The sequence below is a fragment of the Talaromyces proteolyticus genome, assembly GCF_021365285.1.
Source record: "Talaromyces proteolyticus strain PMI_201 chromosome Unknown BGW36scaffold_17, whole genome shotgun sequence".
Lineage (NCBI taxonomy): Eukaryota > Fungi > Ascomycota > Eurotiomycetes > Eurotiales > Trichocomaceae > Talaromyces > Talaromyces proteolyticus.
Window position 1 is genome coordinate 75,332 of NW_025764293.1, and position 21,468 is coordinate 96,799.

Genomic DNA, 21,468 nt, shown 5'->3' on the forward strand with positions numbered 1-21,468 from the left:
GTTCTTTCTTTAAATTATGATACAGCCCTTATAAATAGCCGCGCTCCATGATAAACAATATACGAAAATCCCCCATAGATGAAAAGGCATTGATTTATTACGTTTCAACTGGTACATGTATTCATGCCAAATATCTCACATATTAAGTAAACATATTGTTTAATAAGGCAAGCTATTTTGACAGCTATGAAATATTGGAATTGAGCTTGAGAAGGTTATCTATTTACATAGACCTAGGCCGTTGATGAATTCCGTCCATGATGTCGCTTTTCTTTTATAGTGACAGTGATTGTAATATTTCCTAGGGGTTAATTAACGCAATGTTCCAATTACAAATTCTTGTTTGTCGAAATGCCGAGAAACTTTTGATGTTTAAAGATATGCTATTGTGTTATATAATGATTAATAACGAAGATTGTGTTGACGCCGCAATTACTTTTGTCTTTTGTCTATAAAACATTCAACAACCCCTGACATCACTGATATGTAGCCGCCTTTCTCCAATTTACCTTGCAATAAAACCATATAAATGTTTCAAGGTGTTTCCCTAGCGTGTCCAAGTGGTTCGACTTTCTTACACAGGCTAGCATTGTAGTGACATGGCTCCATGCGTAGGTCTGTTATTCCAAATTTCGTCTCCGTATCACGATGTCCAGGTAGCTAGCCGGAAATACACGGTAGTGCCCGGAACTACCAGGGTTAGTACTTCTACTTCCCTTCTAAAACTACCATATTTCCTTAGTTTACATTGGTCCTTTACGACTCTCTACAAGCTCACAAGCGTCGCTTTGATCCGAGAAATGCACATACACTACCAGTGAAGCGGGGATACGAAACCTGCAATATAATTAGACATTTCGTTGAAGACTTGAACTAACCGAATATACACTTAAAGTTTTGTCGGAAGTATCGATATATTTTAATAGGTCGCTTTAAGTGATCTATGGGAATTGGAAAAACAGCAAGTTCCACTTCCCAATAAGGTTGAGTATTATAAATACCCGGTTGAATGGCATATTCTCTCAATAATCTACATCTCGAGGTTTCCTTGGTCAACGAACTTTCTTCTTGAGAGTTTATAGACGTTTTGTGAAAGAATTGCTTTCTTTTCTCTCCCAATTACCTGAAGCATTGGCAAAGATTCGCGGATAAAGGTAAGAGCTTGAAGCGGCGAATGAATGTTGTCAGATTATACCAGATGATGGGCACCACCGACGCTATATCGGAAAATAAATACTGTGGTCTTTTTGAAGCCTGAGATACAGAAGATCCACAATTCCTCTTGGAGTGTTAGGTGTTCCTGACAACATTTTATAGGACACTAGTAACTAGAGCTTATACCCCGTCCCAAAAAATTGGCCTTTTTCCCTATACCAGTTTATATTATCCTACATAGAGATCCTGCAACATAGTTTTCTTCCTATTACAATACGTAACACCAACAGATTACGTGACGAAGATTCTTTATGGTGCGAATAGTTGCCTTGGGGTATTACGTATTGACAGATGAGAAAGTTAGCAACCAACCTTGACGATACAACTGCTATCAAATTATTTAATTAATGCAAAAATTCCGAGATAATGGTTCCGTGATAACCACTGTTCTCTACCTTGACTTCCCGCAAACAACCTTCAAAGTATAATCCGGCTAGGCCCAAGCAGGCAAGTCTAGTTGGATGTGCTAGCTTCGGTGGGATTAGAATCACAATATAACCAAACAAATTACATTTGATACATAACGAGCCATCGATGCGTTTTCCAAGGCCAAAGGCTGACTACTTACAGTACTGTGGTGGTACCAATTTTGAGTTATCACCCGTAATTCCAGTTCATTATAATGTTGTATTATACAGTCTGTATTGCTGGTGGCCTTTCATTACCGAATTGGATGGTGTGCTAAAAGCCAGATCCAACAGTTGGTCTAGGGCAAATAGTAAACGAACAAACAAAAACGCCATTAGGCTTATTTATGCAAGAATGATACATGATCCGATATAAGAAAGACATCGATGAGTATTGGCTACCCCGGGTTTCCAAATCCCGGGGGTCGAATAATATTAAAAACCACCCCCACTTGTCCAACTTAAAACTTGGCTGTCTTCAAAATTGTGAACAGCATCAGTTTGATCTTGCAGTATCTTTTATATTCCGCATTCCCACGTCATCTCCAAAATGCATGAAAATCTAGTTCCGCGTCGCACACAATTTTCCAGTTGTGATGCATGTCGCAGGTCTCGGGTCGCCTGCGATGCGATGAAGGGGCGGTCGGCCTTAACAAGTGCAGCCTGGATGAATGCTTGCACTCGATGTCTAAACCGCGGCCGTCAGTGCACGTTCGAGGTATGTATTTTACATTCCATCGCATAGTTTAACAAGCATAATTAACAGGAATTGAAGTGGATTCAAAACGCGACTTTGCCGAACAGCAAGAGAAAGTTTGTAGCGAATCGACGCGAAAACGCCGCTTATGTTCCCACGGCTTCGGAAATTAGTGCGACAGAAGCCGCTGTTAATAGCCCACCTTCCACTGATGCTCAGAGCAGTGGTATTTCAATGCAGTCGACAGATAGGTAATTTTCCATATGTTTGAACGCTCTCTACAGTACTATAAATGACACTTTCGCCAAATCTAGATGTGGTGAAAACGGCCCCGCAGTACTGTCCGCTGATCATGCAGAGTGGTTACGAGGAATATATGAGTCCATTTTTGAAGATGTTTTTGGGTCCTGGCTTGGTAACTATAGTTGTCCTTATGTGTTAGCACCAGCTCTCTATGTTGTTGGATATAATTGCTTCTAATACACCTTCGCAGTTTCCGCGATAATCGACTCCGGGACCGAAACAATTTGGCTCTCTCTGTCAGCATCTCTAGCCTTTGTCGGGAGTGCGATCAGTGGATGAAACGGGTCCAAGGCCAAGGAATGAGCCCTCGAAACGAAGAGGTGGAAAGCCCTGGCGAGATTGATCGTGACAGGCAAATTGATTATTCATTATCACGAGCAATATACGCCTTTTCGGCTCGGTGGTTGCCTCTTACAGAACACTCAGGGTCAGTACGAATTGGATTAATGGACACTATAGAAAGCCTCTGGAGAGAGGTGCGACGCGACATTTTGAGGGTTATTAACCGCCCTTGTTATCGCTCAGCTCTCACCCTGTTTCTTTTTGCTTTGACTCCGATCCCGGCCGGTATTTCTGAAGAAGAAGAGATTGATGGAGTGCCAGCACAATTTTGTGTTCAGGCTGCTTTACAACAGGTTCTCACTTTGCGGGCTCTTCAAAGAAGCCTGGAGTTCAATGGATCTAAGGTGTCGTCGATCTCGCCGATATTAAATGCCATCACCAGCCCTACTCCCGTTACTAAGGATTTCCTTGGAATTGAAAGTATGGTTTACTGGGCAGCTATGACCTTTGATACGTCGTCCTCACTCACTTTAAATACCAAATCTCTGCTATCACCTGGTCTAGTTCTTGGGGCCGAACTAGAATCATCGTGGCGCCTAGTGCGCACATGCACCAATATATTCCACGAGGAGACTAAGGATTGGCGGGCGGAGGGTGTGCATATTACCGAAGAACGGGCCAATCAAATCATTGCATCGGCGTCGTCGTGGAAGCTATTTGTTTGGAAGGCAGCGGCAGTGGTGAAGGAAGCTCTACGAGAAGGCCAGGAGGAAGAGGCTGTTCAACAAGCATTCAGAACAGCAATAGATGCGGTGAACCAATTCAGCCTCACCTATCGCGAATTGCTAGCTGCATGTGAACGCCGCATTCAGTTTTTTGGTCACAAAACTAAGTTACGTTGGTGTAAGCCTCATATAGATGTCCTTTTTCAGAATTTACCAAATTGGTCGAGAGCTTTGCTGACACGTGTTTGGTTCTTCCAGATGAATTGATTTTGCACTATAATCTAAGCATATTAATTATGCTCGATGCTGTCGAAATTGCAGGGCGTATGGATCTAATAGAAAAGACGAAAGTAGTCAAAGCGGACGCGGAAGGCAGTCTAATGAACTGCCTCATCTTTGGCTTGAATAATGACTTTTATGTTTCAAGACAGGGCATCTTGCAGCAGCAACTCCACCTACAGAATTCACAAGAAGACGACGAGCACGAGCTTAATAAACGTGTGCCCCTGATCGTCATTGACCCTTATCCTCATCACGTGGTTGCTGGAGTAAGAATTCTATGGAAGGCTGTAGAACGGAATTTGGAGAATAATACCCTTGATCAGAGCACTGCTGAGCATATGCACGGGATTATGCTCCAAGCTTTGCGATTGCTTCCTCAAGCGTCCAAATCTGTCAGGACGGCGCGGCAGCAGGCAGAAGCGGCCTATATCCTTTAGTCTTAGTTTCTATGTACTACAACTATTTGCCAGGGGGGAGTTGACCGAGACATGATACTTTCAAGAGTTTCACTCTTCAAACGTTCAATGTTATTATATTGATTCTGTTTCACGTCGCTTATTCATAGATGGTATTATATATACATATATCTATACATATATCCTTTTATAACCTAGAATACTACAAATACCTGATTAATAAATTGATACAAGTACCAATTGTTGTTAAAATGGGCCATTCTTCCGTGTATTTGAGAGTTTTAGTGGTATCCCCTTAGATCAGGTATGTAACAACTACGTTGAGTCTATGTCATAATAGTGTGAACTAATCAGATCAGCTGATATATTCAACCGTTTTAATTCTTCCATAAAACGTCTCCATGTAGTCATTTGCTCTTTAGCGTATGATTTGAGCGTTACTATCTTGCTTTGAGTGAGGTCTGGCGATTAGTTACTTAACTAAGCTATCTGCCTCGGTATAAGCAGCCAGGTTGAAATATGAAATATCCGGTGTGGCCCTGTATTATCTAGCCAGGTTTAATGCTATCGTTGTTTACATATATACTTGTGTAGCCTACATTTAAACGTTCAGCTGGCACACTCGGGTACATCTACACACAATAGCCAGGTGAATCATAGCATTGCCCCCTTATTGTCCCATTATGATCTACCATTAAACCAATCGGACAGCAGAAATTGTAACTGGGAGGTTTCATCATGTACCATTAATAAATTAAGAATGAAGCAGAAAACTAGCAATCCAGATTAATTATCCCCCCAAAGCTGGCCTAACCAAAGTTTTTAATATAGTACATAATTGGGGATCCACTCCATTTCAGAGCATGACACCTTTCATCATTAGCGAAATCTACAATTGGAAACGACACACAAGCACAAGACTAGTTGGTCGGCGGCTTTTATTGTCGCGGGATGGAAAACTAGACCGAGAAGATTGCACAGTAAATGGCTGTATATATTCAGAGACTATCGACGCTAACTCTACAAATGCTCTTTGAACCACTGTACAGCTTGTAGGAAAGCACTTTCTTTGGCATATTGCACTACACGCTTTTCCGGGTCGCCCCTAACGGCAAAGCCATGTTCAACTCCGCTGTACAAATTTATTTGGTAGGGTGTGCCCAATGTTTTCAAAATATCCTCGGACTCATGTCGTTTTTCAGCAGGGAAAATCTGGTCCACCTCGGCGGCGGAGATCGCTAGAGGGCCTTCGATAGCTTTCAACTCTTCTGCCTCAACAAATGATGGGTGGGCGACATAGCCGACATCAACCTTGCCTTGGCCGGGATGAAGGTGACGGATAACATATTTGGCCCCAAAGCAATATCCCACTGCGCCGATTGTCTAGGGAAGATTGATCAGATACTATTCATATCATCTGTTTCTCTCCCGCTCCGCGGATTGGAATACCCAGAGGTGATCTGGATGAAATACCTACCTGCGAATTATATTTGTTCCGCAACTCAGACACGCAAGCCTCTACGATAGGATCCACGGTCGAAGGGCCATGGGCGCCTTTCCATGCTTGAAAATCAAAATCTCCTGATCGGTTTAGCGGGACTGGATCGCCACCGAAAAGATCTGGCATTAAAACGAAGTATCCGTTCGCCGCGAACTGGTCGGCGATGAGCTGCGCATTTAAGAAACGATGTCCAATAACATCAGTAAGTCTAGGATGGTCAATCAGAGAATCAATAAGAGTCGGTTTATATAGAGAGAGGAATTAGAAGCCATACATCAATACAGCATGCTCCGTGGACTTATTTGCGGGGTAGCTGGTATAGATCTCAAAGTTGTTTAGAGTAGAAAGACTGCCAACGGGTTCTCCCTCGTGCTTGACGCCCTGGTAGCAGCATGATCCAGGAGGATTCGATGCCATCTCTTCTGAATGCTCTTGTGTAAACGAGGATAGTTTACGCAGTGCCTGCTGGCATTTGAGGGAATGATGGTATTTGTATTGCGCCATTGTGAAACCAGCACAGTCCCGCCGGATAAAAATGTCTCCGGAGACACTCGACGAATCAGAGCTCTGCCCGCTCGGCGGGGCCGGGGACAACCGGGATTACATCAATCACAAACGGTGCTTCCGTCTGCATGCGCTATAGTGATGCGAGCCGATTTATCTGCTGAATGAAACCTCTCAATACCGGGAATTGTATTGATCCAGGCTTCGCCAGACAGCGCTTCAATGTGGGACTCTTACATGCGTACGAAGTGGAACCATCTTCGTATAAATTATCAAGTCTATTAAACCGTGGCGTATCACAAAATTATCATACAGTATCGGCCAAACCCTGTGGGGATGGTAAGGGAATGTAACATTTGACGTCCACTACACCTACCTAAATCAACAGTCTGCCTCCATTTGTGCTGATGGTAGAGCCAGTTAAGTTGTAGTCTTTCATACAATACAAGTACGCCTCTACAACACTCTCAACTGTTCCTATCTGACCTGTTGTGGTTTGTCTCTCCAATTCCTCGATCACAGTGGCCCGTGACTGTGGATCTAGTATGTTCCACATTTCCGTATCCACGCCGCCGGGGACGACCAGATTCACACGGATAGGCTTTAGATCAAAAGCCAATCCCCTCATCATGCCATGAAGCCCACTAAGATAGGAACTTGTCACAGTCCATCCCGGTATGGGCTTCTCACTGGAGACACCGGATGTCAATATAATTGAACTCTTGGGCGATGGAGACAGGTTTTTATACCCATACCGGGCAACGAGAAGGGGGGCAAAGAACCGAACCATTCCCGTTTGCTGTATAGATTCGAAATCGACTTCCGCAAAAGGCTTTAGTGTTGGCGCATCACCAGCTGTGAAAACGATATGATCGATAATGCCCACTTTTGAAAAAAGATCTTGTACGTTTTGGCTTAGCTTTGATTCATTCGACAAGTCGCATTGATAAGTAGTGATGTCGGTAGTCGAGTCCGGATATGATTTTTTAATTTTATGAATAGCTTCCTTTAGCCGGTTCTTTGAGGATGAACTCAAAATTAGAGACGAGACGCCATGCTCCACGCTTGCCTCTGCAACCCCGAACCCAATACCGGAAGTTCCTCCGATAATAAGAAGACGAGTACCGGAGAGTTTATTAACCCATTTCAGCTCTCCCTGCATAATGAATAGTATTATTTGATGTATCTTAAGGCTGTATTAGCAAATAGTCTCAAAAATATTTTCCAAAGTTCAACTTCATGTTTATTGAAATCAAGTGTTCTTTAATACGTGAAAGTGGCAGAAAAGATACTCCATTAATACATAAAAATTCCGTAATGTCTCCGACTTTTTTTAATATCCGACCGATATCAAACTCGTTAATATTTGGATAAATTACTAATATGTCCCCGAAGACGGCCAAATTGGCCGAAATAATCCAGAGAATGGCACTGTGAGACTAAGTAGACAATTTTTAGTAATATCAGAGATACCAGTTGACCGATAATGAAATTCAACCTGGGTTAATAACGATCTTATCAAATACATGACTTCACTCATAAATCACCTCAATAATAATATTAAAAGATTTGACCCCAATATATACCCACCTTACCAGAGTTTTAGACTATAATTTCACTTTCACTGTTGATATCTCTAACGCCATTAGCTAAAGATTATAATCATCTTAGATTCGTCATAGATAGGTTGCATGACTCCACCTTTGGTCGGAGTTTGAACTCAATACCCTTATAGGGACATTATACCACATTCATTATATTTCGCTACATTTGGATATGGTGTACAGAACAAGATACCAGAATCAGTAGAGAGAGTAAACGTTCCTCTGCTGCAGTGATCTGTCTAGACAAGTCAACTGGTGCCGAGGTAAGACACTACATATGTAATTTCAACGAAGTTCATTTTTATTTCTAAATACTGATGCTGTATAAGGCAATAGCTATCAAGAACTAATAACAATGCTAATCCTTATAGAATTGTGAAGAGCTAGATTGATTATGTTTATATTCAAAACTTTTAAGACACATCTTTTAATAGGTAAATTATTGAAAGATATCGAGTCGATTCTCCTGAACTCTTAAGATGTCGGCATGTATTTCGAATAACCCCCATACATCCCTTCTAGATCATCCCTATGTGTCTCTCACCTGTTATTCTGGAAATTCAATTACTATCATGTTATTACACAATAATCGCACTTGCTTCATTAATTGGGTGTAAATTTCAAGCTATGATATCTAATTAACTGTGAAGGACAGGACATATGGGTCATTTGGTGTAGCCGACTGAATATTGCCATTAGACCATCAATTTTTTTCGATCTCTATCTTTAAGAGTTTCGACCTGTCAGTGGTCAAAGGATGCTATTATGTATTGAGGAAAGAGGAAAAGACATTAGATAATAAGCAACTTTTCAAGGTCACTACAGTACAGCAAATAGACCAGCTAAAAAGATAAGTAGCATCATACATTGAGGAAGTGGTCCCACCATAACACTTCCTGAGTCATTAGATGTAGCATCCCCAGAGGCATTAGTCTGGTTATTGGTCATGTTCTTTTGCTCGGTAAAGAAAAATGGTTGCGTGCTGTTGTATTCAGGAATGGTACAGATAGAATGTGTTCCTGCCACAGACGGACACCGACTTTTATAGTCTGATAAACGTGCCGGGTTTGAGGAGTTGAAATATGCAAGGAAGTAGGCAACCGTCATCTTTGCATCGACATTAGGAGGGCCACCCGACCAGGAAGGGTTCCCATTGCTCCAGTGATTGAAGTACCCGCGGCCAGCATTATCTGGAATATTTTGTGTCATATCACGCAGCCACTTACCGTCAGCATAGAATGAAATTTTCTCCGGTGTCCAGTCAAAGCGGTACTCATGGAACCCATCGGCTGGGTTAAACGGTAATGGATATGTGTCAAAAGTTGGTGTTTCAGCCGCATTGTATCCAGCAGCCTCTGATGCCAGTGACTGCAATATGAGATTGACAGCTCCAGTGTTGTTTCCTGGATTGTTTTGCCGGGATAAGATTTCATTGTCGATTTCTTGTGTATCATTGTAGTACTTGGTATCATATTCAGCAAAGACCTGACGTTTGACTAGTGACACGTACCCAGAAAAATGCTCCGCATGTCCCATTGGTTGAGGTAGCTTTAATCAAAGCTCGAATGCTTCCGTACAGTATATCAGACCGACTAGTGCGAATCTCGCCCATCGGAACAAGGTTGTTTGTTGGGATTCCAGCCCGCGTCCAGATCTGTACTCCAGCATCGGGACCCAGCGTTCCTGAACCGCTCCAGGTGGAATTTTCGATCAGTGGGTTCGAGATTACGTTGCGTAACTCGTCGATTCGACCATATTGCCCTGACGTGGGGTCGTAAGGAAATTCCGACGTTTGGATTTCCCAAGCATCATTGTACGAGAGATTCTGAACAGTTCGGAAGTTGGTTTCAATAATATCAGTATAAACAATATGCTCGGGGTCACTTGTTGCATTAACGGAATACCCGCATTCGCAGTCTGCTAGTGCTGTATGTTAAAGGCATCTCATGTCAATGGAAGGTAAGCGAATTGGGTGGTGTAGGCTTGACTGACCAGAAGTTGACAGCAGACTTGCGGCAATCAAAGTAAGCAGCATATACTTCAACCAATTGTCCACCATGATTGAATACATGATGGACCCGATTTTAGCTTTTTCTCCCTCACAGCAGCATGTAATCCAGTGCAAAAAGGTGTCACTCAATTAATCGACAGTCGAGGCTAATGTCAATCATCAATCACGTGGGTATCGGCTACTATATGACGTAAAAATTTTTCAACTTAAATAATCACTCCTTTCCACTTTCCAAATGAGACATGTCAGACATACCTTGTATTTTGGGGCTTTTCATCATCGCGGCTCTAGAAATTTCATTAGTATTATAGTACTGCAGCATTACGTTAGCCTCGCGTATTCTTTCCCTCCTTGGTGGTTATTGGGGCCGGACATACTCCGGATTGGTGACAAGCTAGATACTGTGTAATATTACTAGCACGAATATTAACTTCAGGGTTTTACTACTTTTATCCAGCGACCCAGTCGCGAAGTCTTACTCTATCCACAATGTAAGATGGTCGTTGGCGTAAATGACTAGCAGCGTGGCGTATTGGGAGGCGTTGGTCGCCAGGTACCCGCCTTTAGCGAGGACGCCATGCAGTGTGAAATATTCTAAGGCTTAGTGCGTCATGGACCAGGTGGGCTGTAGCCTGTGGGAACTGGTCATTGGGCACCGTGGGCTTTTGTTCCTGGCGAACACTCAGTGTTCCTGTAGGGAACTCGTGGGAGTTTAGGAGTCCGCTGACTCGATGGCTCCCAGCAACATGGTCTCGTAATTTTGTTTTTTTGTTATTTGATTACTGCAATATTAACCGGCCACGAACCACGAAGCTAGTTTCCAACAAATGGATCCAGTTACGATGTAGCATTTCAGCTCGCTCTAATTACTCGTTAGGGCCTAGAATGGTGTGCTGTCTTGGTTTCTGAAGCTAAGAAAATGCATGATCTAATATGTATGTACCCAGCAGAGCGATAGCTCCGCTGGTGCACATAAATTATGAGACATAGACCCAGGGAAATTTAAGGTGCGGGCTATTGAATAGTACGCTCTTAACCTTCATTTTTACACAGTATATGCATGTCCTTCAGCAATTTGTTCATTCTCTCTCTGCGAAGGCTGTCTTTCTTAACGTCATTGGATACTTTGCTTCTTGTCACATGCATGAACGATGCATCGCCAACGAGGTAACTCGGTCGTTGAAGACATCGTCGTCCCTAGTCATCTTTTGGCTACAGCGGCTGTTCATCGCAACTGGAAACCGAGTCAATGGGAGTCTGCTCTGCCCCAAACTGGACCCGTTTCGCGGGCGTTGTATGCAGAGGCTAGGGCAAATACAACAAACTCGCTGAATAGGTCGTTGAGCTTGAATGACGACCGCGTTTCTAGGCCACAACAGTCATATCGACCGCGATCCAGGAGCATCCCATCCATTATCCCGGAGAGGCAGTCATTATCCTCGGCCTCATCACCATCAGTTAGTCGGTGCTTGAGCCCAGAGCCACGGTCACCACATGTACACTTTTCTCATTCTACGGCCGCATCTCCAGCCCCATCGCCAGTTTTTGATTCTTTCGACAGCTTGATCAACAGCAAGAGCGAGAAATCGAAAGAAGATACCAGTCCTCCCAAGAGGAGCCTAAGCAAACGGCTCGCCAATAGAGCGCAGCGTACGAGCGTCTACAACCTATACGAAGAGGCTAAAGTTCGTGGGGTGGCACTTCAGCGAAAGTACTGGGTTCAAATATTATTTGAATGTACTGTCTACGTTTTTTTGCTTGCCTTCATCTATCTCGTTCTGGTTGGACTTCCACTATGGAGCGGTGCGGTCTATTGGTTGTACTGGGTCGTAAGGAATAAGTTTGCCATCGAAGGTGGCTGGGCCATTGTCTTAGGTCTATCTACGATGTAAGTCATTGCAACTCCGAAAGCGCACTAGTAGGACATCTATTCACTAGAATTCAGATACGCGTATCTTCCTCTTCTCATACTCTTTGAAAAGGACCCACAAGTCCCAGAGACTGTCAACGCGGAAGTTGATGTCGAAGCAAATAAGTTTGACACCGGTGTCGAAAATACAGCTCTAATGATACCTTGCTACAAATCAGCGAAAATAATAGGACCTACTCTTGAGGCGGCTTTGAAGATTTTTCCAGCTCAAAATATTTACGTGATTGCGAATGGCAACTCAGCAACACCTCTTGATGATACTGAAGACGTATGCCGACCGTATGGTGTTAACCACATTTGGTCGCCCGTTGGATCTAAGATAATTGCGCAATTCGTAGGCTGCTATGCAGCCAAAAACTTCGATAACGTTTTACTGATCGATGATGACTGCCTGCTTCCCTCTAATTTTCCCGTTGTTAGTGACCGGCTCATTGGTCGTGTTAAGTGTATCGGTTACACCATTAAAAGCGTCGGTCCTATGTCTTCCAAAGGCACCTTCTGTCAACAAGCTCAGGATCTCGAATATAAGATCTCAGGGTTACAGCGCGCCTTTGCGGGGAAGATTGGCAGTGCGACTTTTCCCCATGGAGCCATCTCACTATGGAACCGAGAATTCCTAAAGCAGACATTTCATGACCATCCCGGATTCACAGTATCTGAAGATTGGTTTTTTGGTGATAGCTGTCGACGACTAGGTGGACGAATTGATATGTGCACCTCCGTCTTCGTGGAAACCGAGACACCCTCCGCTGTGTTCTTCAGCAGCGGCGGTAGCCGAGGGGGATTCGGGGAAATGACAATCTTCAAACAACGGTTTATGCGATGGAACTTTTTTTTTGTAAATGGCATGTACTACAACATGAAATACATCATCAGGAGCTGGAAATTAGGGTGGTGGGAGCTTGGTGCCAAGATTTTCGTTTGGCAAGAGGTCCGTTAGATGTTTACTTTTCCATCGTCGACGTGGCAACTAACTAGAAGGTCTTTAATAGGTCTATGAAACGCTTCTGTACCTTCTCACACCATTCATATTACCTATGTCATTCATGGCCCGACCTGCATTTAGCGGTATCATGCTTGGCATTACAATTGGAATGTACCTGCTCAACGTCATTGTTTTTAACGAACTACATTTACGGTTGAAGCGTGAACGTGTCAGCCTGCTTGTTCTGCTATTTTACTATGTAAGTCTCCTTTGATGGTGCTTTTTCCTCTTCTGAAATTTCGACTAACGAGTGCAGACCCCATACAAGCTTGTTCTCACCTTCATCAATGTAGCCAGTTGTTACTGGTCCGTCTATAAATATGCTCGCTATTTTGCGAAAAAACACCCAAAAGTTATCGAAGATGCGAAGGCAATTGAAGTGGTGCTACGCCTAGAAGAGCAAGAAAACAATATCACAGAAAATGAAAATAAGCTCGGTCGCACGCTGACCATTACGAAAGTGAAAGCGCGGAGAAACACGACGCCTTATGCACCAGCTGCAATATACCAGCATTTTCAAGACGCCCAATTATCTGATTATACGGAAAATACAGATGGCGAAAAGGCCGCCCCAACAATATATGTTACGCCTTCTCACAGCCTTGGCCCCGTAGATAAGAGCTACTCTCCATACCAGCATCAAGAAAGGGACCATTATCAGCAACCACAATCGTCTCTCTCTTCTCAGCGCTTCTCGTTTGTGTCTACGGACTCGACTTAATCCGTTACGACAAAACTCGACTTTCTCTGATCCATCATCTAATTCTCATAGACTGCTGATATTATACGTTATAGACCTCTAGACTATAGAACAGGGCGCCACTACTTTCGTTACTTCGCATTTTGTTTTAGGCATCAATCGGAGTTTGTACTGAGTATAGAATTGTGATCATTGATAGCGTTCTCGATATTTACCAGAGATGGAATTTCCGTCTACCATGTTTGACTTGAGGTTAGTGGCTAGATTATAATTATGGCGGCAGATGTCTGCGTCCCTCTATTCTACAGACCCAGAAAAAGGTCCTTGTTGATTTCGTTCTTGCTTTCAGTTTTCTGTTCTTCCTTATCCCCTTGATGTTGGGAACGTTAAATGATTATCCTTTTAGCGACATTTTGATGGAGAAAAATCCGTCAGAGTTTGACGACTACCGTACAGTGGCTTAATTTACTAGGATTATGAATTGAGATGCAAGAAGTATCTAAAAGTGTAAGACCAGTGGAGAAAGAAAAAAGAGCCAAGCAATTACCTTTACGAGAATTCACTTTTATACAGCTCCCGCCTGGTACAGTACTGTCTCATTTATCCACCGCCTAGGCTAATTAATAATGGAAATGTTTCGCCTTTCAATCGCGTCATCCTGATCCGCGGAACATAGGCCTAATTAGACCTTTACTCCATTTATTCCGTCCGAAGTTGTTGGTACACGATAAAATTGTTTGAGCGGGGTCCCATACCGGACTCCTCGAAGGAAATAGTACCATATAGCCATTCAGGCAGTAAATTGATTTGAGATCAGAATAGGTTTTATGCGCCAGACAACGCATTATTCACTCCCCACCTACATAAACTAGGCACGGAGGATAATGCAGCACCAACCACGTTACAACGGGTTTACTAAATTATTCTATTGGTATTACGCAATAAAATCTCAAGCCTAATTCTGAAACGTTTTGACGCTAAGGTCGCCAATCAGCCGACGTGTAAATACGCCATGTGTGCATTCTCGGAGCGGATTCGTCACAAACCCAGGCATGTGGCCTACTTTTGTTTCATGTAACACAGTCATCAAGGTGACAGGGCAGATGCACCCTTGCATCAGCCATTACTCTTATTTCACCACCGTGGCTGGCATTGTGGCTTTTTGGGCGTGCGGGCTTGGGTAGGGGGCGGCGGGGGCTGAAGCGCTAGAAAAGTTTTTGGGTTAGTTCCGAAGCAATTCGGTTAGGGTCTTGCTCGGATTCTTCCGCACGCCGACTAGTTTTGTCAGTCGATTCGCGATCGAAGATCCCAGAGGACCCAAACTTCCCAGAATAGCCTATTTCCGTGAGGCTCCGGCCGTGCCAAGTCTTTACTGGTGTATTATTCTAATTCCTTGTTCCGCTGGTAGCTGGTGAGGCGACATGTTGAGCCAACCTTTCCAAAAGGACCAAGCAAAATAATAAAAATAAATGAAATGAAATAAACTTAGAATTTCCGAAGTGGTCGAAGACACCTGTCATTTTTCCCGGAATTAGAAAGACAGAGAGGACGAGAGTAGAGAAAGCATAACCAGAAGACAAAAAAAGAAAACGGAAAATAGAAGGCAAAAGAAGAACGGGTCAAGCGGAACCAAACCCCCTTAATCAGTAGTAATATGCAGTGCCTATTCGAGACCCGATCAGCTGAAAATTTCAGCTGCGGGGAGTGAGTCGATAAAAGTTAATAACATAATACATATACCATTCTCAGTAGTCATCCATCGAAAATAGACGCAGTCAGAGCGGAATAGATGCTCGTGAGGGCTTTATGATTCACGGAACGGAGACTAGCAGCAAGGCACCAATATAAATTGATCATGGCTAAAATTACGATAACGCACCTCGACCCACTAGGTCTAACTATCTTTAGGATAGCGGTAATATTCATAACACCACTTCGTATCAGGCCGGCTAATGTTGCCTCTCTAGCCGTGCCATTAATCATGCCCTTGTGCTCGGTTCTCAGCCCGAAGAATAATTGTCTCGTGAAGAACAGTGAAGACAGACATCGTCAGATACCTGGCCATACCCATGGTAATTGACAGGGTCATAGCGATCACATAACACTGGTCTAGGCAAATAAATTTTGCACTGACATTACAAACACATTTATAATTTCCTAACTTGTAACAACAAACACAGGGCGAAAAAGGTACAGATTTAGGCAAGTATTTGAATTTGGTTCATTGAAAATTCTCTGTTGTTCCCAGTCTTTCCAGTTCCCCTATAGGTTTACTTATCTGTCTATTTATTTTTCCACCGTTCTCGTTCCATCGTTTCCACAATCTTGAGTGGGTGGGGAATAGCTGCCCGTACAATGACAATGAACTTAGAAATGTCGACACTATGACCTTGCAGGGTAACTTACTCCAGCGGTTAGTTGCCAGCGAAGCTTTATTAAAATAGTGTTGGCTTGACAAAGTCATAGGGCCGTCTTCTAGTGGCACCAGGACCATATTCGGATCCCCCATTAGGCCCCCTACCACGGTGTCATGATTGCTTATTGCATGATTGCATCAGTCTAGCCTGTCCCATTCAATTTTATAACTTGTTTGGGACGTCCTTCCTTCATCCAGAAACCCATAAGGAGACCGCGTTCTCGCTCACTCCGTGGGCTTTCAAGATAGTGTCGATGCATATCTAATAAAATAAGTCCCATCATCTCTGGAGACTGCAATTTCCAATGGGAGTTTCTTCTCGCGTATTTCGGTAAACGACGACACTCCAAGTCGTGAATGAACAGCAAACATCATTTGGCCCTTCTGAGCGAACACGGCCAATGCATGAAGGTCTAGTAGAGGGCCAGTTTTTGTGAAAATATCTTCGCTGATTACGTAGCTCTCGGTAGATTGGCTGGTGTTAGGGTTCTGACATCTTCTCACCGTTGTGAACCCGAACCGGATAATCGAGCCCACCACCACGAAGCGGTCAGATTGCTGTGCAGCCTTTCCGGCCCGCACGATCGTAAAATTGTTGGCACAGCTAGGATGGCTAGGATAAACTGCGATGGAAGTTCGCTTGTCTCCAATATCTCGATTTTTGGAGGGCTACAAACTGATCAATTCAAGGCGACGGGGAACGAGATGTCATGATGATATATTACGGTATCGTGGTTCTAGAATTTTGACGCTTTGCTATTACAATTCCATCCTTCATGTATTTGGGAGAGTTTTTGATGATGGAAATTGCGCGGACCTTGTCTTCCATATCCGTCCGGTACTCTGTAATGAACACTGCTATAGTACATCTATTGTAAGTATAATACTTCGAATGGCTAAAGTTCCATGGTATTAACAGTCTCTCTTCCTTTATCCACGATTTTGTAAACCTCTTATGAACCTAATAGCGGAGACTTATAAAGTAAGATTGTTCTTTACGTTTCTCCAACGCTGTAACGTGTAGAATATTGTAGCCAATATACATACAGCATGCCATAAATTTCCCTGACAACAGACGCTGAGAGTCGCAGAACAAAGTTCCTTTCTAACGTCCGTAAAATTATTTCATTTTATAGGCTTTGGATAATGGAGCTTTGATAAATTCTCATTGAAATGGCGCCAGTGACCGCCGTAGGCCTGACTGTTTTGATTAGGCTTATGATTAAACCCATGAAGTTTACGCATTACAGTATCGCTTACGATCCGTGGATTAGCCCATTTGGGAAAATTCGCAATATTTTCAATGCTCGTAACGCTAGCCTCCAACTAGACGGCGTTATTTTGATGTGGAGGCAGTTGAAGACTCACGTTACTTATGAGCATATTTGCTTGTACTACGATTCCGAGAATCGGCCTCGCAACCTTTCACGCACCGACGGCTGGATACAGGCTCGCTTTGATTCAAGGCCGAGGTCCGGATACGAAATTTACTCACCGTCTGAGTTACAGTATCCTTTCAAGACAGTTTTCGCTGGCGAATTAGAAGCTTTTGTTTCGGAGCCGTAGAATAGATTGAATTAGTCTATGCAACATAACCTCTAGATTCTTGCTTTTGATCTTCACAAATAGCTTCTCTTGCTCCTTGATTAAAATATCATACTTGCTCTTAACTCAAGTAATAATGGCCGTGAAGAGAGGCCTGCTAAGGTCGAGGAAGGCCAACCAACGCTTTTCAGAATGTTAGTGCAGTAGAGACTTTGCCGGTTCTTACACAGTACTAACCCTGTGATAAAGCACAATCCTCCGCTTTTTTGTGGTAGGATCCCATCCGGTATGGCCGATGTCAAAGATTCGTGTCACACTGGACTACTAGTTTCTTTGACAAAGTCCAGTTTAGTCCTTGTTGGTCCCGCGAATTCTCCACCAGACTTCCAATTTTGAAAGTCGGGAGAATTCCCCGCAAATTCAATTTTGTGGAGCAATATTAACTTGATCATATCATATATATATATATATGATATGCCCATGGCTCATCAAGACAGTAGAACAAAGAAATAGAAGACCTTCGGTTCTATCCAAGATCAACTTTATGCTAAAGGGTACTGCACAAAAATGGCGATTACGACTGCGGTGACTCTGCCGCCAGCATCGAGAAAGCTTTATCTGGAGCCAGCACCTATTTTTGACGCCTCAGATGTCGCCGATAAACGCAGACAAACCTTGAAACGTTTGCTAGAAAACGGCCATTCAACAGTAGCGCCTCTCCGCGAGCCAAAGCTAATACTTCATAGCCACCTTCCTCATGTATAAGACCAACTAGATTCCTCGTTTGCCTCATCTTTCACGATTCGCTAATTATTTTCACAGTTGTTGGGATCAGCTTATATCCTTGGTGCTAGCAGCAAGCTACTAGAAGAGCTATACGAACACGAAATCACGGAATTGATTCATGTCGATGACAAGTTTATTCGAGGGCACAGTATTTCTACTGAGAATTGGAGGGACTTTCTTACGCAGAAAGAGTACGTTAGGACCTCCCACGCCTGCGTAGTGCGTAATGTTTAGCTGATATATCCCCAGGTACACGGTTGCCTATGTTGACTTTTTTGATGAGCAAGTAGCGACCGAAAATGGGGATTGGAAGAAGGTCCTTCAAGAGTACCTATATTCCGGATCAGAGCCCATTATTAATGGGTTAATTGGTGGCCGTATGTCCCGCGCATACTAAGACACCATCTGACTTAAGCTAACTTAGAGAGTTGGCCATCCATTTATCCACCTTGCGTATGCCTGGGAACTGCAGAGCGGAGAGGTAGCAACGGAAGGGCTGAGCTTGGCTTGTACTGAGTACATTGGACTTCACGGCCTCCTCGATCACAGTCCTCCTGACAATTCTACGTATAAGACGACCAATCTTGTCGATGTCATAACACGCGTTCGTGATGACAAGCGCTTTGATGGGCTGTTCTCAAATCAGGGAATTACGAATATTGAGGCCTTGCTTCAAAAGCGCTTTGATGCTCTCCTGGAACACTGGAATGCCTGGCAGATTACCGATCCCACCACTCAGCTTGAACAGTGTTGTGATCTATCCGTATTACTTGGAATTGGCACTGGTGATAAAGAAGGAAAGTTTGATTTCTATCTGATTCATGTGATGACTGTTGCTCATGCCATCCGCATTCTATGGCAAACTTTCCCAGAGGATAGGCAGTCAGCGATCCTGAGACAGTACGGATTATTCGTACTCCTTGTCTACATTTGCCAGCAAAAGCCAAATTTCTCTGAGGATACAGCTGAATCAATCTCCTCAGTCTGCCTAAGTAACCATGACTGGAAATGGGTAGTAGAAAAGGCATTGAGTCACAAATGGGCTAAGGATTCCCATTTCTTCAAGGCCGTGCGCGCTCCCAAAGCCTTTTCCGAAACGTATGGGAAGAAAGATGAATTTTATCTAAAGGCGTCTCTGAAGTATGTCACTGAGTTCAATGGGTGGGAGGGATTTGGAGAGGGAGTCGAAGGCTTCCTCCCAAGCCGAGATGGCTATAGACCGGAGGATAATTGATTCTCTGGATGACCATACTGAGGCACTGAGATTCACTATGTACATCAATTTGACTAGTGAAAATGAACTAAAGATCCAGGTCGTATTATCGCAAATAGGGCTGGAGCCTTCTTTATCTTGTAACTATTTCGTTTAGAGTACTGCTCTCCTTCAGGTGAAGGACGAGATGAAAAAGGAAAAAGAATGTAAAGCCCTCGTACGCAAAAGCCTATTCCTCGACATTTAACTAATATGAGAGCCAAATATTTTCTTCAAATCAATATAACTGGAGACGAGGAAAATGAGCCATTCTGTATGGTTTGAAATTGAGCTGGGAGAGGACTTCTCTGCTTTTTATCTCTCTTATATTCGCTAAACTCAAGCTGTTTGCTATTTTCTACGGCTATTGAGTTGGGATAATTTGGATTCGTGAACTAGGATCTGAGAAAATATTCAAGCAATATCCTCATTTGTATCTCTTAATTGTTTGATACTTAAATATGTTACAGAAGTAACCAGACCTAGTCTGAGTATATATATCTTATCTACTTTTACGATACTTTCATCACTAGTTAGAGTGATCCATGATGATATCGTGTACCGTATCAAAGAAAGTCGCAAACTAAGGAATCCCTCATTCTGCCTAGTAACCTCTCGCCGATTGTACTGTACCTGCTCTGTGATTCCGATATGAAATTGCTGCATTCGCACATATACACGAATGTGGGACTTTCACTAGTCCCGCCGGCTCCTCGGCTGTTCGTTGACTCCGTGGTCGGTGTTTGCTACCCTCCGCCCGAGTATGCCTAGTGCAAATCGGAATAGTCGCTTTTTCTTAACCAAGGGATAGGGATGTTATGTCACTACTGCAGAGCCTGTCAGATGCACTTTTTTAACAATGGTGGATCCTCTCAACAACCAATCAAATTTCTTAGGAAGCAATATTAGTTAATCATATTAACCCTAGAATCAACTTTTATTTTAACGAACATTTCCCAAGGACTAACCGTTCAACGGTTAGAGTGTCCAATGTAATCCTGGGTGGTACAATAGTGACTTTCCATCCTCTCTATTTCAGTGTTTGTTCATCCTACTGCGACCTATCATTATTGCAATTTCGCATTGCCTCCACCAGGACCGTGCCCTTGGGCTTAGAAGTGGCAGGTGTTGTCTAGATGTAGGATGGCTCACGAGATCCCTAAGCCCCAAAATATTCCTAGTTCTTAACGATTGCTGACATACGACTTTCGAAGAATTCTTTTGGACGTTGATTGTGTATTACAGAAAGTCTCTCTTACCAATCTCTCAAAAAGGCTGATCGGCTGAGAAGTTGTGTATTTTAGAGGTAATGTATTCGCGTATAGACCTTGTTCTTGAGGGAAAGTTTTGGGAACAGCGACATCTATGTACAGCAGAGGGGTAAAGGTATTTGCGCATCCCATATCTACTGAAATGGACTAGATCTGCACACCATTTTATTGCCGTTACCTCCACTGTTTTTTACTATGTAAGCAAGAAGTAGCTGAGGAGATTCTAGCATTGTTTTAAAACGACGTAGATTTGCTAAATTTTGGGCTTAGATAATTTCTTGAACTGACAGGGTGTGGGCAAATACTTTTGCACACTGTAGGAGAAGGGTTTGGAGCGTGGGGAACTATGCGTACAAGTAATTACATGAGGTTGTACAGATTTGATGGCCTGTGGGGGTAAAGCGGGACGTATTGACGAGAAGTATTCTCACGGTGAGAGAATTTGACCGGTATTTAATTGCCCCTACCAAGGAGAGACAAGTACTATTACCGCTATGTGACAGTCGACACTGGAACTTCAATATAAATGCATCTAAGCCCCGTTCACACCCAACTGCACCTTGAGTGCGGGACACGTCCATCTCCACGACACAGTCAAAGTATCCCAAAACGTCGTTCTATCACTGATTGACGCAT

The 21,468-nt window shown here is 43.3% G+C and overlaps 6 protein-coding genes across 6 annotated transcripts; 3 read left to right on the forward strand and 3 right to left on the reverse strand.

Moving 5' to 3' along the window:
* Positions 1 to 2,069: 2,069 nt before the first annotated feature.
* Positions 2,070 to 4,537, forward strand: BGW36DRAFT_392055 (uncharacterized protein). The gene is made up of 5 exons (XM_046217649.1): positions 2,070 to 2,340; positions 2,398 to 2,570; positions 2,634 to 2,756; positions 2,813 to 3,807; positions 3,888 to 4,537. Exons 1-5 carry the CDS (start codon positions 2,173 to 2,175, stop codon positions 4,346 to 4,348), a joined length of 1,920 nt encoding a protein of 639 aa, XP_046065178.1. The 5' UTR covers positions 2,070 to 2,172; the 3' UTR covers positions 4,349 to 4,537.
* A 766-nt stretch (positions 4,538 to 5,303) lies between these two features.
* On the reverse strand, positions 5,304 to 6,310 carry BGW36DRAFT_392056 (dienelactone hydrolase family protein). The gene is made up of 3 exons (XM_046217650.1): positions 6,103 to 6,310; positions 5,805 to 6,036; positions 5,304 to 5,710 (listed from the first exon to the last, which is right to left on the reverse strand). Exons 1-3 carry the CDS (start codon positions 6,243 to 6,245, stop codon positions 5,348 to 5,350), a joined length of 738 nt encoding a protein of 245 aa, XP_046065179.1. The 5' UTR covers positions 6,246 to 6,310; the 3' UTR covers positions 5,304 to 5,347.
* Positions 6,311 to 6,708: 398 nt separating this feature from the next.
* On the reverse strand, positions 6,709 to 7,494 carry BGW36DRAFT_309338 (putative short-chain dehydrogenases/reductase; the record flags this gene model as incomplete). Its single annotated transcript, XM_046212398.1, has 1 exon — positions 6,709 to 7,494. The coding sequence occupies one exon, from the start codon at positions 7,492 to 7,494 to the stop codon at positions 6,709 to 6,711; it is 786 nt and encodes a 261-aa protein (XP_046065180.1).
* Positions 7,495 to 8,537: 1,043 nt separating this feature from the next.
* BGW36DRAFT_392060 (glycoside hydrolase family 16 protein) lies at positions 8,538 to 10,195 on the reverse strand. The gene is made up of 3 exons (XM_046217651.1): positions 9,929 to 10,195; positions 9,447 to 9,862; positions 8,538 to 9,397 (listed from the first exon to the last, which is right to left on the reverse strand). Exons 1-3 carry the CDS (start codon positions 10,005 to 10,007, stop codon positions 8,756 to 8,758), a joined length of 1,137 nt encoding a protein of 378 aa, XP_046065181.1. The 5' UTR covers positions 10,008 to 10,195; the 3' UTR covers positions 8,538 to 8,755.
* A 903-nt stretch (positions 10,196 to 11,098) lies between these two features.
* Positions 11,099 to 13,583, forward strand: BGW36DRAFT_434008 (nucleotide-diphospho-sugar transferase; the record flags this gene model as incomplete). The annotated part of the gene is made up of 4 exons (XM_046221354.1): positions 11,099 to 11,835; positions 11,893 to 12,808; positions 12,870 to 13,061; positions 13,119 to 13,583. 4 exons carry the CDS (start codon positions 11,099 to 11,101, stop codon positions 13,581 to 13,583), a joined length of 2,310 nt encoding a protein of 769 aa, XP_046065182.1.
* Positions 13,584 to 18,090: 4,507 nt separating this feature from the next.
* Positions 18,091 to 19,543, forward strand: BGW36DRAFT_434010 (uncharacterized protein; the record flags this gene model as incomplete). Its single annotated transcript, XM_046221355.1, has 4 exons — positions 18,091 to 18,282; positions 18,346 to 18,500; positions 18,559 to 18,686; positions 18,738 to 19,543. 4 exons carry the CDS (start codon positions 18,091 to 18,093, stop codon positions 19,541 to 19,543), a joined length of 1,281 nt encoding a protein of 426 aa, XP_046065183.1.
* Between the last annotated feature and the right edge of the window lie 1,925 nt (positions 19,544 to 21,468).

What these genes read in the sequence shown, in the direction of transcription:
- BGW36DRAFT_392055 (XM_046217649.1), top strand. Translation starts at nt 2,173, where the DNA reads ATGCATGAAAATCTAGTTCCGCGTCGCACACAATTTTCCAGTTGTGAT. An exon ending in GCCGTCAGTGCACGTTCGAG is followed by an intron (nt 2,341 to 2,397) that starts GTATGTATTTTA and finishes CAGGAATTGAAG; the next exon opens with TGGATTCAAAACGCGACTTT. An exon ending in AACTATAGTTGTCCTTATGT is followed by an intron (nt 2,757 to 2,812) that starts GTTAGCACCAGC and finishes ACACCTTCGCAG; the next exon opens with TTTCCGCGATAATCGACTCC.
- BGW36DRAFT_392056 (XM_046217650.1), bottom strand. Translation starts at nt 6,245, where the DNA reads ATGGCATCGAATCCTCCTGGATCATGCTGCTACCAGGGCGTCAAGCAC. An exon ending in ACGGAGCATGCTGTATTGAT is followed by an intron (nt 6,037 to 6,102) that starts GTATGGCTTCTA and finishes TGACCATCCTAG; the next exon opens with ACTTACTGATGTTATTGGAC. An exon ending in GGAACAAATATAATTCGCAG is followed by an intron (nt 5,711 to 5,804) that starts GTAGGTATTTCA and finishes AATCTTCCCTAG; the next exon opens with ACAATCGGCGCAGTGGGATA.
- BGW36DRAFT_392060 (XM_046217651.1), bottom strand. Translation starts at nt 10,007, where the DNA reads ATGTATTCAATCATGGTGGACAATTGGTTGAAGTATATGCTGCTTACT. An exon ending in AAGTCTGCTGTCAACTTCTG is followed by an intron (nt 9,863 to 9,928) that starts GTCAGTCAAGCC and finishes TTTAACATACAG; the next exon opens with CACTAGCAGACTGCGAATGC. An exon ending in CATGCGGAGCATTTTTCTGG is followed by an intron (nt 9,398 to 9,446) that starts GTACGTGTCACT and finishes TATGATACCAAG; the next exon opens with TACTACAATGATACACAAGA.